At 43.2% G+C, this 17,486-nt stretch overlaps 1 protein-coding gene across 1 annotated transcript in view; it reads left to right on the top strand.

The window, feature by feature from the left end:
• The window catches only part of LOC126473281 (proton channel OtopLc-like), a 129,138-nt gene that overhangs the window by 84,864 nt on the left and 26,788 nt on the right, over nucleotides 1-17,486 (top strand). Inside the window, exons 8-9 of the mRNA XM_050100236.1 lie at nucleotides 11,596-11,821; nucleotides 14,959-15,212. Of these exons, the coding sequence (XP_049956193.1) occupies nucleotides 11,596-11,821; nucleotides 14,959-15,212 (480 nt within the window). The remainder of the gene's footprint in view (nucleotides 1-11,595; nucleotides 11,822-14,958; nucleotides 15,213-17,486) is intronic.

The raw sequence follows: 17,486 nt of genomic DNA on the forward strand, positions 1-17,486 counted from the left end.
CGCGAATTCTAACAACAGCTACAGATAACGAAAAAAGTTTCATAATTGAGGTTCATTTATTTCCTAAAAATAATAAGACCAACATTACTAAATGTACCAATTCATTTTCAGTTACTAATGTTCATCATGGGCGTATCTGAACATTGAAAGTCTGTCGCAGAAACTGAATTGATAGGCACTTGAATACAAACGCAAAATATCCAGCGAAACCTACTAAAAAGTTCCAAGAACTAGCTTAATACCATGACTCTAGGAATATACTACAAGCCTCTAATATAACTCCTCTAGGGAAAGTGAGGACAAGAGTAGATTAATTACAGTACGCACAGAGGCATTTAAAGACTCATTCATCTCACGCTCCATAAGTGAATGGTACAGGAAGAAACGCTAGCAATTGGTACAATCGGAGGTACTTTTGCCACTCACTTAACAGTGGTTTGCAGAGTGTGGGTGTAGATACAGATGCCTGTCTATGCTCAGTACACTTTTCTGATTCGGATTATGAAAGGAATTTGAAAAGTGAACTCTTGAATCTTCCCCCCACTTGCAATTAAAGTCTACTGATGTTCCAGCTCTATGGGTATCAACCATCCTCTAAAGCTGATTTAGGGGGCAGTGTTGAGCTTAAAAAATTTGGGCACAAAATCCCGAGCTGCTTAGAACAAAACATACTCTAAAGGTGATTGAGGGCTGTCTTTCGGATTGTCAATATCCAGTGATTATGAAATGATAGAGTACTAAATGGCCACATGAAAATTTTGCTAAGGCTGCAACTTATAAAAATATAAAACGTTATGTTTTGTCAGGGCTGAATTGAGATATACTCCTCGTAATGTAATCACTATTAAAACAAGAGTTACACAGTTTAACGTTGCACCAGATTTTGACAAGTATTTCACTCACCACAGAGAAACAAAGCCTAGATAAACATTAGCAAGGGAACAGTCTTTTAGATATTTCTTGATCAAAGTTTCATACGGAGAAATACTTATAAATAAGGGAAAAATTTATTTGTGTATTCAAGTATTAAATTAGTTGTTAGTAAAACATTCTTCAACACGAAAAATCCTAGTTAAATCATTCACCTGTTAAATATTCTAAAATCATGTGTGATTTTTTTCAAAATCTATGTCACAAATACCGAATAGATTCAGATATTGAGACAAATAAAACAGCTACAATCCACATAAGAATAATCAATACATTCATTATAATTGTTACATTTATATATGTATATTACTACAGTCAATGTCGATAAAGGATATTTGGCAATAACAGTACATATTCATCATGAAGGATTAGAAAATAAAGTTAGAGGCCAAAAGGAGTGATTTCTAATAAAAGAATATTACTTCATGATTAGAAAAGTGGGACCAAGGATGTTAATCGGATAGAAAAGGATATTTTGAATAACATATTTCACATCTGATCATCTAGGGGAGAGTTGGATAAAATGAGATGCTTAACATAAAATTTCATATTTTGTTTAAGTTAATGTTAAATAAAAGTCTATATGTTACATATAGCTTAAATCTGGACTCAACTACAATTCCCATCAAAATAATTTTCAGTAAGTAATGTGGTAAAGAATCTGATAGTAATGTCATGTAAAGTACGTAGTTAAGTGCCCCATTTTGTTAGACGAGTCAGATAAGACAGAACACATGGAACCTTTCTTGTGTTTCATCTTTCTAAGTAACTTATTTCATCAAAAATAACAGAGTGAAGCCTTACTGCATCATAGACATGTAATGCAGCATTGAAATTGCGGTATATGAAACAATACGAGAGTAGTAATACAGGTTACCCTCCACCATGCACCATACCTGGCTAGCAGAGAATGTACGACGTGGATTATTTACATGTAGGTGTAGAGTACACAATTTAATAACAGTTTTACAAAAACACATTCAAGCTCTTCAATCACCTGGTTCAACATCACTGCAAGTTTCATGAGCTCAGCCTTCACATTTAGAGCACTTAATCCACCCTCCCACAGATTTTCAGTCAGAGGACAAATCAATGCAGTAGATAAAGGATGCTTCTCAACTGTTCTTCTCTGAATTACTGTCGACTTGATCACAATTTCTTGATTTGGATGCCTTTGTCTTTTTTGCCATTTTCATAGGGAATTCTTAGTGTTTCCTATTTTTGATGACAAGCCTTAGCTGCTACTGTATCAGTCAGTTGTTGCGTGTAAGGAGAAGAGCTCAGCACTGCTGCTTTCTCCGCGATTAGGAAATCTTTTGAATATTCTTTGAAGATGCAATGAATTTTAACTTTGAGGCACTCGGTCTACTCAATTGACGTCTGTGATCAAACTCATAGCGCTTTATTCTGTCGGCAGCAAATTGATAGTATCGGGTATGACAAGAGCCATTTGTGTTGGTTGCTGCTCTTTTGCTTAATTGGTCCGTCTATAGTATAGGCTGGAGCGTACATCCAATCAAGGAAGACATTTGGGTTGAAAGAGAAAATTTTTGTGCCTCAGAATCTATTTATGATAGTTTGAAAGGTGGCGGCCTTGATTAATGCTGCGCCATACAATTTCCCTGCTTTTCTGGTAGTAACACCACGTCTTGGATGCTTCAGAATCCAATTTCAACTTCAACAGAATAGAATATGCTTGCAGGGATCATGAAAATGACATCCAATGGCTGAGCGATGTGCTGTATGGGGCGAAAAGTTCGCCAGTATGACATTACTCTTCCGAGCCAAATCAATTACTTCCGGACTCTTTGTGTGGCTTGCATGACCGTCTCTTGATGGTCAGGCAAAATGAATAACTGACTGGAACTATCTAACGAGAATTTCCGTTCAGCCGAGGAGAGACATCCAACTTGTCTCTCCTCTAAATGCCAAATATTCGAATGTTTTCTTGGGAATAGTTGTAATTCCCGTTTCATTTACGTTGTAGATTCTGCCTGGAGATAGGTAGTTCTCATCATAAATCTGCTTTAATAGCGAAAACGACTTGAGCACAGCAAACTGATTGAAACCCATGCAACGATCTACAGACGTGGGTTCTGGAGCACGCGAACTCAAACGTGAATACCTCTTTAGAAATGCTTAAAGGCACACATTGCCAGGCATCTTTTTCTGTTTGCTTAAAGTGTGTGCAAGGCCATTTCTCTCAGCTGATTCATAGTCTAGCCCGCGGAGTTCATTTCAGGCTTAAGCTTAGGCCAAACAATCTACTTTTCATAGTAATGACATGGTTAATTAGTTCTTCCTCTTGTAGAAGACAGCGTGTTGCCTTATATCGACACAAACCATCACTTGCACATCTTCTCACAGATATTCATGGTTGTAGGGTACTACGTGAAACTACATATTCCTTGGATGTCTTACGGTAACATATCATGCCTTTTAAAACATCCTTAAGGACGTGATTCATACTTTCCATACTCCATCACTGTCATTCTGTGGTCCTATTGTATCAATTAATCTGAAAAAAAATAATAAAAAAATTATTTTCCTTGTTTAGGACTAATCTCAGTTAAGATGAATTAAAAAAGACATTATTTTAGTCGGTTATGTTAGTGACAAGCTACTGCATTTTTCTGTTTCTTTATGGATCAATCCCAATAGAAAATAAAACATTCCATTCGTGGCCTATAAAGTAAAGGTTGTACGCGCTTTCACATTTTCCGCTGGAATTTAAATTATTAATACAAGAAATTAATTTTTTGTTCTATTCAAATAATGATACATTTCCTTTCTTTACGAACCAGTACAAAATAAGAAAACACAACAATTTTCTTGACATATGTAGAATGAACTTTTGCTATTTCCATACCTTCCAATAGAAATAAATATAAATAAAATAACAACTACCGTTTATATACTGTAAATAACAGTTACATTGATTATTTTCATTTTCGTACTCCAAAGGGAATAAAAAATAAGGGAATACTTTATTTGTAAGTTATGCAAATTATGGAGTTTAGTCGGTTATAACTGGTCACTATCCAGTTTTTTCCAACCACGTAGCATTTTGGCAAACTCTGCGTTATAAAGTAAATATTCGCCCCAAAAGCGACTGTTTCACAGTAATACAACTTTTATTTCGCATTCGTAAATGCTATTAATAGTGTACTACATCAGCTTGCCATTACCACCTCCCGCCAGAGGTTGGAGTCCTCCCTTGGGCATGAGTGCGTGTGTTGTTCTTAGCATAAGTTAGTTTAAGTACTGTGTAAGTCTAGGGATCGATGACCTCAGCAGTTTGGTCCCTTAGGAGTTCACACACGTTTCTTTTTTTTACCATTAAGTATTGATTGTTGCAAGTAGGTAAAAATATTATTTAAACTGGAGAAAAATAGTTTAGAATAGTTTCTATGTATTAATTTTGAAGCGGACAATTCATTAAACTAAGCACAACAAACATCTGCTCACTGGAATCTGACATAGTCTAAGGGGGAAGTGATAGCGCAGAAAAACCGGTGGATGGCAGCACCTACTGAAGAGATAAGAGAGGTCATCCCGTTTTGTCAGACTGGCCCATTCTGGCAAACTCTCTCCATTGTGTCGCTGAGCATATGTGAAGTACGTGAATTTAGAACAGATCTGTATCTTTTTAATTAAATTGACCCAGTAATGCCATTAATATCTATTCTACACTCCTGGAAATTGAAATAAGAACACCGTGAATTCATTGTCCCAGGAAGGGGAAACTTTATTGACACATTCCTGGGGTCAGATACATCACATGATCACACTGACAGAACCACAGGCACATAGACACAGGCAACAGAGCATGCACAATGTCGGCACTAGTACAGTGTATATCCACCTTTCGCAGCAATGCAGGCTGCTATTCTCCCATGGAGACGATCGTAGAGATGCTGGATGTAGTCCTGTGGAACGGCTTGCCATGCCATTTCCACCTGGCGCCTCAGTTGGACCAGCGTTCCTGCTGGACGTGCAGACCGCGTGAGACGACGCTTCATCCAGTCCCAAACATGCTCAATGGAGGACAGATCCGGAGATCTTGCTGGCCAGGGTAGTTGACTTACACCTTCTAGAGCACGTTGGGTGGCACGGGATACATGCGGACGTGCATTGTCCTGTTGGAACAGCAAGTTCCCTTGCCGGTCTAGGAATGGTAGAACGATGGGTTCGATGACGGTTTGGATGTACCGTGCACTATTCAGTGTCCCCTCGACGATCACCAGTGGTGTACGGCCAGTGTAGGAGATCGCTCCCCACACCATGATGCCGGGTGTTGGCCCTGTGTGCCTCGGTCGTATGCAGTCCTGATTGTGGCGCTCACCTGCACGGCGCCAAACACGCATACGACCATCATTGGCACCAAGTCAGAAGCGACTCTCATCGCTGAAGACGACACGTCTCCATTCGTCCCTCCATTCACGCCTGTCGCGACACCACTGGAGGCGGGCTGCACGATGTTGGGGCGTGAGCGGAAGACGGCCTAACGGTGTGCGGGACCGTAGCCCAGCTTCATGGAGACGGTTGCGAATGGTCCTCGCCGATACCCCAGGAGCAACAGTGTCCCTAATTTGCTGGGAAGTGGCGGTGCGGTCCCCTACGGCACTGCGTAGGATCCTACGGTCTTGGCGTGCATCCGTGCGTCGCTGCGGTCCGGTCCCAGGTCGACGGGCACGTGCACCTTCCGCCGACCACTGGCGACAACATCGATGTACTGCGGAGACCTCACGCCCCACGTGTTGAGCAATTCGGCGGTACGTCCACCCGGCCTCCCGCATGCCCACTATCCGCCCTCGCTCAAAGTCCGTCAACTGCACATACGGTTCACGTCCACGCTGTCGCGGCATGCTACCAGTGTTAAAGACTGCGATGGAGCTCCATTGCACGGCAAACTGGCTGACACTGACGGCGGCGGTGCACAAATGCTGCGCAGCTAGCGCCATTCGACGGCCAACACCGCGGTTCCTGGTGTGTCCGCTGTGCCGTGCGTGTGATCATTGCTTGTACAGCCCTCTCGCAGTGTCCGGAGCAAGTATGGTGGGTCTGACACACCGGTGTCAATGTGTTCTTTTTTCCATTTCCAGGAGTGTATGTGCAACAGATAACTTTCGTAAGCAGAAGGACTCAAAGATATGTGAGAGTACATATGACCTAACACGCATTGCAGTTATGAAATTCATGTTCTGTTCTAAATACTAGTTACATCGGTGAAAAATCTTAAATTACGAGAGGGAGTAATATTGAATGTATACGAGGGTCAATGGTCACAAAGGATGGTCAAATATTTGTTCTTAAGACATATGGTTACCATAGATCTTCACAAAAAGTCAAGTAAGAACTAGTTATGCAAATGAAACACAGATAACGATAATAATATAGAAACAAAAATTTATGAGCATGGAAGGCGCTGCGACAGATGTAATTTGGCTTGTCTCCACGGTGGGTAGAAAGGGTGGTATGTGAAAAAAGCAACGAAAATAATGCACTCAAGACTCGCTAAAATTAGCGTGTAGTAGATATACTAGGAATCTGTGGGTGTTGAACTATTGTAATCAGACCACCCTGAGTAAAGGCAGGGGGATCATAAGCATGATAGACACTGAACTGGTGAAAAACACCTTAAATCCTATATACAGGGTGAGTCACCTAACATTACCGCTGGATATATTTCGTAAACCACATCAAATACTGACGAATCGATTCCACAGACCGAACCTGAGGAGAGGGGCTAGTGTAATTGGTTAATACAAACCATAAAAAAATGCACGGAAGTATGTTTTTTAACACAATCCTACGTTTTTTTAAATGGAACCGCGTTAGTTTTGTTAGCGCATCTGAACATATAAACAAATACGTAATCAGTGCCGTTTGTTGCATTGTAAAATGTTAATTACATCCGGAGATATTGTAACATAAAGTTGACGCTTGAGTACCACTCCTCCGCTGTTCGATCGTGTGTATCGGAGAGCACCGAATTACGTAGGGATCCAAAGGGAACGGTGATGGACCTTAGGTACAGAAGAGACTGGAACAGCACATAACGTCCTCATGCTAACATCTTTTTATTGGTCTTTTTCACTGACGCACATGTACATTACTATGAGGGGTGAGGTACACGTTGGACGGGCGTTTCATAAGACGTGGAGGACGCATAAATTGGCCAGCCCGTTCTCCTGATCTTACACCTCTGGACTTCTTTCTGTGGGGTACGTTAAAGGAGAATGTGTACCGTGATGTGCCTACAACCCCAGAGGATATGAAACAACGTGTTGTGGCAGCCTGTGGCGACATTACACCAGATGTACTGCGGCGTGTACGACATTCATTACGCCAGAGATTGCAAATTGTGTGCAGCAAATGATGGCCACCACATTGAACATCTATTGGCCTGACATGTCGGGACGCACTCTATTCCACTCCGTAATTGAAAACGGAAACCACGTGTGTACGTGTACCTCACCCCTCATGGTAATGTACATGTGCGTCAGTGATAAAGACCAATTAAAAGGTGTTAGCATGTGGACGTAATGTGCTGTTCCAGTCTCTTCTGTACCTAAGGTCCATCACCGTTCCCTTTGGATCCCTACGTAGTTCGGTGCTCTCCGGTACACACGATCGAACAGCGGAGGAGTGGTACTCAAGCGTCAACTATAGGTTACAATATCTCCGGATGTAATTAACATTTTACAATGCAACAAACGGACTGATTACGTATTTCTTTATATGTTCAGATGTGCTAACAAAACTAACGGGGTTCCATTTAAAAAAACGTAGGTTTGTGTTAAAAAACATACTTCCGTGCATTTTCTTATGGTTTGTATTAACCAATTACACTAGCCCCTCTCCTCAGGTTCGGTCTGTGGAATCGATTCGTCAGTATTTGATGTGGTTTACGAAATATATCCAGCGGTAACGTTAGGTGACTCACTCTGTATATGAGGAGAAATCTGATACACATGTCGGTACTCGTTCGGCCTATAATTTTATGCACGACACTATGAAGCATAATATTGCTCACTGAATGGAAGATGTGGTATTCGTGACAGGTTCCACATATTACGAGTATGTTCACCATTGAGTGGAAATAGATAAAATATTTCCAAAGAGGCGAGTGCGATGTAACTAAATGCGGTAGCTGAGGGTGGTAGTACACTCATGTTCATAAAAAAAAACAGAACACATTGAACGACTGAAGATAGGACGTTCACATTCGCAGGACATGTACATTAGTGTGTTCTGCAGAAATGCTTAGCACAGAAATGTTTAGCACAGGGCCCACCATTGGCTTTGATAACTTGTTACATGCGTGATGGCACCGACGCGTTTAAGGCGCGAATGGCGTCCTGTGGTATAGCCATCCATGGTACATTCACCCGGTTTCACAGGTCATCTACGGTGGTTGTCACTGGGTCACAGTGCTGCAACCACTGTTTCGCCACATCCCACACATTTTCTGTTGGTAGCAAGACTTGTGATCTGGCGGGACAGAGAAAAATGCTGACATCCTGTGACACAAAGAAGGGACGTGTTCGTACAGCAACACGTGCCCGTGCATTGTCTTGCTGAAAAATGCCGTTTGGGTTGTTGTGCAGAAAGGGTATGGCTACGGGTTGCAAGACGTCATTCGCGTAGGTCACAGCTGTGAAAGTCCCCTGGACAAGCATTGGCTGTGATCTGTGGTTGTGTCCAATAGCACCCGACGCCATAAGGCCTTCAGTTGACAATATACGTCTTGTGCGAATTTAAGTTACCATGACGCCTCTCACCCTGTCTGTGGCGAACCAAAATAGGGCCATCATTTTCAAACAAAGGGAACCTGGATTTGTGTGAAAACACCTTCTGATGCCATTCATGACTCCAGTGACGTCGTTCCGCACACTATTGCCGTCAAGCATGTTTCTGCACATTCATCAAAGGTCGGCGGAGAAGTGGACGACGCGCACGTAACCCATGCAGTAATGAACGGCGACGGACTGCCAGCCCTGATAGTGTGCGATACGTTACAGTATCGTACTGTTGCGCCAGAGCCGAGGAAGACGCAGATCTATCCTGCGACGCCATTCAGATGAGGTGTCGATCTCCTCCTGTGGTGGTCCGGGTGGTGTGACTTGATTCATTTCTTCATGTTCTACGATATTCCGTGAACCATTATGCACACACCCATTGCACTGTCATAACACTACGTCTCACACGAGCAGCAAATTCGCGGATGGATAGTCCAATAATGTACCCTTTCTCAAACTCACTGATTTGATGGGACGGTTCGCGCATACGTCTGCGAGGAATCCTCCATGCCTGCCCAAGTCACACTGATCCATTACCTTCGATTTACAGAGACTAAGAGAGCCGCAAAGACATTTTACCGGTAAGTTGCGTTGTGCTGCGATATCGAAGTCCTTGAACCCGCTGCCCAACATCTTTCAAACAATAATAATTTCTGCAGAACATACATGTCCTGTCAATATGAACATCCGGTCTCTAGTCGTTCAAGATGTTCCGTTTTTTCTGAAGATGTGTGTGTTTTCATTTACGCAATTCAGGGCGAGCTTCGACTTAGAAATGCACCACTTGGCATGACTACTAACAAAGAATCTAGACTAAAGTATGAATGAACACGTCAGAAGGCGCAAATCCCGAAGGAAAACACTTCAAAAATTTCAGGAAGAAACACGAATTTAATTTAGGACTAAGCCAGTGCACTAAATAATAAACTGGCTGATTCATGTGCCATACGGGGTGGCGGAATGGTTAGCACACTGGACTTGCTTTCGGAAGAACGACAGTTCATACCTTAGCACACTGGACTTGCTTTCGGAAGAACGACAGTTCATACCTCCGTTCGTTCATCAAGATTTATGTTTCCCGTGATTTCTCTAAATATTTACAGGCAAATACCGGGATGATTGATTTGAAAATGTCAGACTGAGACTCATTGGAAAATTCTTCAGGAAATGTAGACCATCAACAAAGGAAGTTGCTTACAAAACACTCATTCGACCAATACTTGAATATTGCTGATCATTATGGAATCCGTACCAGATAAGACTGGTAGACAAAATAGAGAAAAGAAGGATGCGCGAAAGCGTCATACAGATGATCAACGAACTCCAGTGGCAGACGCTGCAAGTTGAAATTCAAAGAGCATACGTTCCTAGAAGGGTGAACTAATATATTGCTTCCTGCTATGTACATCTCGCAGAAAGGTGTTGAAGATAAAGATAGAGAGTTTCTATGCAGAACAGAAGCTTACCGTCAACTTTTCTCCTCACTAACTGTTCACGACTGTAATAGGACAGGGTTGAGATGACAGTAGTATACAAAGTATCTTTGCACCAAACACAGCAAGGAGACTTGCGGGTATAGATGTAGATGAAGACCTTGCGATCCGTCTCTAATGACGTCGCTTCTATGGGACTTCAATCTTCCTCCACTTTCCTTTTTCACTGATCTATACGCACACGTGGGTGCATCTTCTCACGGACGAAAGCTCCCCCTCTTCCTCCCTCCCCCATCCGCATTCTATGAGTGCAAATTGTTTAAAGACAGCTGTAAATGTGACTGTACAACGATTAATTTCAGCTCTGAATGGACATCTACCGAAAGCTGCTACACGATCAAACAACTCAGTGCCTAATTCCAACCTACGTCAGCAAACTGAAGGAAGGTACCGAGCTTCACTTACGAGATGCCAACCAAAGCTTAAGTGGTGGCGCGAACTAGTTCTGCTAGCGACTGCTTACTGCGGGACTCCGAGTTTCAAAAGAAATGAAACGTTCCTGACACGCACTGCGTTTACCATTAGCCCCACAACCACCAGAATATTGTAAGGCTGGTATAGCTTATGTACACAGGCGTTGATTCCCTCGTTGCCCACGGGACCTCCGAAACAGTCTGATTCATCAATCCAACCACTCAGGAGAGCTTACAGAATGGAAGGTGGACCAAATAAGTATTATTTGATAACAAATAAATACATTCTCCGAATAATCGTTCGTCCAGGGGCTTCTCACAACAGTAAAAGAATTATTGCATACAAGAAACTGGGAACTTTTGCGAACTTTTCCCTTTTTTCCGTTGTAACACAAGTCAATGGTTGCATGGTTGCAATGTCATGAGACTACGGGGGAGGGGAGGGGGGGATGTCGGAAGCAACCACAGCAAGTGTGACTGTCCTGAAAGTACGAGCGTCAACTGTGACTCACCGGTATTCGATCGTCAGGGCTTCCAGTTTTCTTGTACTTTGATTATTCACAAAGAGATGGCCTGCCACTTCGTTCTTCGTCATTCAGAATTATCTGATCACACTGGAACTGTGCGCCACCTAAACACCGTGTAATACGGTATTGGAAATGCACGATAACAATACGCCAACTCATCATCAATTATAGCAACATTGTACTCCTTCAAATGAAGAAAATGATTTGTCGCATGATACTCTACTTTATTAGAGGGCTGAGCCATTTTGTTTATTAAGTTTATTTTATCGAGTTTATAATTGAAACTTGATGCGTAATCTCGTACAGTCATGCTTTGGACTTCTCATTCTTGTTACAGCCGTGTTTTCTAGCTAGCATAGATCTACAGTGCCAGTCAGATGATTTTATATGATACCGTCTAATGTACGGTGGCCACAATGTGTTGCAGCGAATTCGGGCGACTGAAGGGTCTTCAAGACCTGCGCGAGTGCCGGCGTTCCAACATTATGGGCTCGCTGGTGCAGAATGCGTCGCCCTTTCTGTTCCCCTGCACCATCGAGTACTCCCTCATCTGCGCCGTCATCCTCTACGCCATGTGGAAGGACGTCAACGCCTACTCCAGGGGCCGACAGAGCTACTCTGGTGCCTACGGCAACAAGATCAGCACTACCAAGGTATACTGCTGTCCCATCCATCTACTAACTACACTTCGTAATGACGACATACTTCTTCTTATATGGATATGATGTCTGTTCGTTAGGACATGTCCGAAAGAACAGACACCATTGATAACCTGCAGCCGTCTAGAACGAAATTAGAATTGTATTAATACCTTCAGCTGCTGACGGGCGTTGATATATATCAACGGGGACAGGTGAAAATGTGTGCCCCGACCTGGACTGGAGCCCTAGATCTCCTGCTTACATGGCAGACGCTTATTCCATCTGAGCCACCGAGGGCACAGAGGATAGCGCGACTGCAGGGACTATCTCACGCACGCCTCCCGCGAGACCCACATTCTCACCTTATATGTCCACACACTACATTCGTAGTGTCCCACCCCAACACACTCATTACTCATGGAAGACTTACAGGACTTGGTAAGAATGTGGATGTGCGTGATGCCCTTATGTTAATTAGGTTTAAGTAGTTCTAAGTTCTAGGAGACTGATGGCCTCAAATGTTAAGAGGGGCAGGACGTCAAATAGGCCGACTTGGAGCAGGAGAGGCACCACAGGACATTTTAATTTCCACTGTCTACACTTTTACAAATAAATTCATAAAACTTTGTCAGGGTGACCAGGAAGGATTCAAAATTCACACTGATAGCAGTGGAAGTTCGAAAACATAACGAAATAATTTCTTTTACATGTGAAATTTCATCATTTTTTTTCACTTACTAATGACAGCATTTGTTGCTATAGGTACATTTTTCTTCATAAGTAAGAGAGATTCTTCGATGAATTTTGCACAGCGTAGAAACCATACATAAAGGTCTATGAAACTCTAGAATTTTCCAAATCTATTAAAAACTGTGGTAAAAATTGAGGTAATGAACTATAAAATTTGTGTTTTTCTAAACACAAAGTTTAAAATATAACAGCTCATTCGTTTGTTCATAATTTAAATAAATTCTAGAGTTTCATACACCTGTAAGTATGGTATGTATACTGTGCAAAATGTATCGAAGAATCTCTTTAATTTATGAAGAAAAGTGTACCTATAGTAATAAATGCAGCGATTAGTAAGTGAAAAAATGATGAAATTTCACACGTAAAAAAATTTATTTTGTTATGTTTTCGAACTTCCATTGCAATGAGTGTGAATCCTGAATCCTTCCTGTTGATGCTGACAAATTTTTATGAATGTATTTGTAAAGGTATAGACGCTGGAAACTAAAATGTCCTGTGATGCCTTTCCTGCTCCAAGTCGGTCCGTTTGACGTCCTACTCCCCTTAAGACCCATAGTTCTCAGAGCCATTTGAACAAATGATGAGGAAAAATGCGACCATTCTGTTTTTGTTTGACCGCATGGCAGTTTGAGACGTAATACTACCGATACGTACTCAGTGAACTGGGCCATTTCGATCAAAGGGGTCATTGTAACTGGAGCTACAGGGTGACTGTTGGGAGGAATTAAATAACAGCACAAGCAGCGTTTTTATTTCCGAGCACAACGTGCGGTTTAGGCTACCAGGGTTGTTTTCCAGTGGTTGATTTCACGAAATTTGATTGATAGAGCCGCGATTAATGGACAGCAAACGATAGGAGGAAACTGTTGATGGTGGAAGATGTAAGTTTCTGTTAAGGTTCCGGTAGTCGGCTGATTGTATTTTGGTATGGGATACTGAGTTCCTTGAGGTGAATGAGGTACGGCTTGGTACAGACAAGCCGAATGTTCTGGTATGGTGATGATAGAAATATGTGCATTGTTGCTTTTTTAGGTGGATGTATATAAGTGATTTTCAGCGAACTAGGTATTTGAGATGTGAGATGTAGAATTAGCGATAAAGATGATTGTTGAAGAGAATAGAAGAATCCATAAAAGGTAGAGAACTACGTTCAATAATGTCAAAAGGTTTTTCAGAGGCAATTGCCAGTCACAACATGAAGCAACACATTTCGAGCTGGAAACATTATCTTCAAGCTATAATCACAATGCAAAAAACATATTACGAAAGGCCACATACATATGAAAGTTCTTTCAGTTTGGCATGTGATGTGGTTATGTTTCCTCCTCTTCTTGTGATGTTCTCAACCATCTCCATTGCTACAGCTCCTTGCACCTTATTAACCACCGTCGACGAACTTGTAAAGGACAGTTACAACATGCCATCATAGTCAACGCACATATAACCAACCCTACTGTGAAGATGAAACAAGACGGCGGTCAAAACAAAGCTTTTTTTTTTCAATTTAATTATCGATTTTAATTTGTAATTCATCAAAATAACTTTTATACTGTCGTTTTTATTATCAAATTGTCACAGTCCCTCTTATTATAATATATTTCCTCGACCAACTCCCCAAATGCGACAACAAGATGTGTAGAAGTCACTACTTGTGACAAATAACACCGTGGTCGACACATCAATAGTTAAAAATCGAAACCAGCTTTGTTTTAAACACCATTTCGTTTCAACTGCTCACTAGAGTTGGTTGTTGTGTCGTGTTTTAACTGTCCTCTGAAAGTACAGCCGTTAACAAGCTCTAAGGAGCTACTGCTATAGAGGTAGCTGAATACACCACAAGAAGACAGCCATTTCGCATGACAAAGATGACCAGAGCGCATGCTAATGTGTAAAGTACTTTAATATTAGTGTGGACCTTTCTAAAATGTTTTCTTGCATTACCATGCAGCTGATCCATCCACGTTGCTGACAAGAATAATACGCAGAAGAATCGAAAAAGGACATTGAGAATGTGTTAGACAACAATCAGTTTGGTTTAAGGAAAGGTAGAGGCACCAGAGAGGCAGTTCCGACGTTGCGATTGATAATGGAGGCAAGAATGTCGAAATATCAGTGAATGTTCATAGGATTTTCTGAGCTCGATAAAGCGTTCGATAGTGTAATGTGGCGAAAGATGTTCGAAATCCTGTGAATAATAAAAGGTGAAGTAAAGGGAAAGACGGGTAATATACGCTATGTATGAACCAAGAGGGCGCAACAAGACTGGGACCAAGAACGAAGTTCTCTAGTTTTCTCATCTGTTTATCTTTATGTGCTGCTGTTGCAACATTATTTCAGTGTATCTCTGCACCTTCCTGTGGAGTCGGCACAACAAGTGAATGTGTGTGTTTGTGTGGCAGGCGCCGTCGGCGCTGCAGCCGGCGCTGTACCCCGGCGGGCAGTCGGGCCAGCAGATCTCGGTGGACTGCGCGAGCGCGCACAAGGGCCTGTTCGCCGGCGTGCTGGTGCTCGTGCTCACCATCCTGTCGCTCATCCTGTTCTGCGTGCTGAGCCGCGACCGCGCGCTGCTCCAGATCAACGCCTGCGAGCTCACGCTCTACTCGGCCGCCGTCATCGCCACGCTGCTCAGCATGTGGCGCATGCGCCACCTGGAGTTAGTAGCACTTGTTACACCTAATCTACACTCACGCTCATAAATTAAGAATAGTGCTGGTACATGGTAAAACAACGCTCTGGTGGGCGGTTTGCGGGTTTAAATCACCCAGGGGTATGACCATGCGGTGCTTTTGACCTGCGGTCGTCGCACGGTGGCGCTGGCAGCAGTCGACATACGCAGAGGTGTGTTGGTGCATGTCAGAGTACGGTGCAGCAAGTAAGTGTGCAGACGTTTTCAGGCGTGCTAATGGTGACTGTGTGTTGAAAGTAGCTCAAAGAACACATATTTATGACGTTATGAGGGGTAGAATACTAGGGCGACTGGAGGCTGGTCAAACACAGCAGGTCGTAGCATGGGCCCTCCGTGTGCCACGAAGTGTGATCTCAAGATTATGGCAACGTTTCCAGCAGACAGGAAACGTGTGTAGGAGCTACGGTACGGGACGTCTACAGTGCACAACACCACAAGAAGACCGATATCTCACCATCAGTGCCTGCAGATGACCGAGGAATACTTCCGGTAGTCTTGCTCGGGATGTTACCGCAGCCACCGGAACACTTGTCTCCAGACACACAGTCTACAGACGACTGAACAGACATGGTTTATTCGCCTGGAGACGTGCAAAGTGCATTCCACTGACCCCCGGTCATAGGAGAGCCCGTAAAACCTGTGTTAGAATAAAGTACGTGGTCATTGGAACAATGGCCCCAGGTCATATTCACAGACGAGTTTAGGTATATTCTCAATAGTGAGTCTCGCCGGGTTTTCATCTGGCGTGAACCAGGAACCAGAGACCAACCGCTTAATGTCCTTGAAAGGGACCTATATGGAGGTCGTGGTTTGATGGTGTGGGGTGGAATTATGATTGGTCCACGTACACCCCTACATGTCTGACAAAGGAACTGTAACAGGTCAGGTGTATCGGGACGTTATTTTGCACCAGTATGTCCGCGTTTTCTTGGGTGCAGTGGGTCCCACTTTCATCCTGATGGATGATAACGCACGGCTCCACCCAGCTGCCATCGTGGACGAGTACCTTGAAACATAAGATATCAGGTGAATGAAGTGGCCTGCCTGTTCTCCAGACCTGAACCCCATCGAGCACGTCTGGGATGCTCTCGGTCGACGTATCGCTGCACGTCTTCAAACCCCTAGGACGCTTCAGGAGCTCCGACAGGCACTGGTGCAAGAATGGGACGCTATACCCCAGCAGCTGCTCGACCACCTGATCCAGAGTATGCCAACCCGTTGTGCGGCCTGTGTACGTATGCATGGTGATCATATCCCATATTGGTGTCGGGGTACATGCGCGGGAAACAGTGGCGTTTTGCAGCATATGTGTTTGGGGACGGTTTTCTCAACTTATCACCAATACCGTGGACTTACAGATCTGTGTCGTGTGTGTTCCCTATATGCCTATGCTATTAGCGCCAGTTTTGTATAGTGCCACGTTGTGTGCCACCACATTCTGCAATTATCCTCAGTTTATGAGAAACAATGTATATTCCACAAGCCACACTATAGTACGTGCCCCAGAGCACTTTGTGTACCACTGCTTTTCTATCCCAGTCACGAATTTCGCACGAGAACACTAATTACTGGTAACCCTAAAGTAAGATCTCGAATCACTAATATTGGCTCCATGCTCTTATCGTGAGATACAGTGCCTGACAAAAAAGTTAAGCACCCAGGAGACATGATCAGATGTTAATGAACAAGGGACGTTGAATAAGTAATACAACACTTTTTCTCGGACAATTTTGTTTGAAGAAATTCTTTTGTCGTGGGATATCGTGGAACATTCCCGCATCAGCCTTAACAGTTTTATGGTGTTCCGATACTTGGCGGCGCTGTACGTAACCTTCAAAGTGGAGTCTACAACGGAGATGCGTTCAAACCAGAGAACTGTCATTGAGTTTCTCCTGGCGGAAAACCAGAGCATCGCTGACATTTATATGAGCTTGCAGAATGTCTACAGACACCTGGCTGTGAACAAAAGCACGATGACTTGTTGTTCGAGGCGTCTGTCAGCATTGCAACAAGATTGGGGAGAACCCCAGCGTGACGGCTGGCCGCACATATCTGTGATTCCTGGAGTGTTGGAACGTGCGGACACTCTCCTTCGGATCACAATCAAAACTTCACTGCACAACTGGACGTCTGTGTTGGTAAAGCTGACACACTCGTACACCAGCTTGGGTACTCAAAGCTGTGAGCCCGCTGAGTTCCTCACCGCCTAACAGAAGACCATAAAGAAAAATGAAGTGCCTC

This window comes from Schistocerca serialis, chromosome 4, assembly GCF_023864345.2.
Source record: "Schistocerca serialis cubense isolate TAMUIC-IGC-003099 chromosome 4, iqSchSeri2.2, whole genome shotgun sequence".
Classification (NCBI taxonomy): domain Eukaryota; kingdom Metazoa; phylum Arthropoda; class Insecta; order Orthoptera; family Acrididae; genus Schistocerca; species Schistocerca serialis.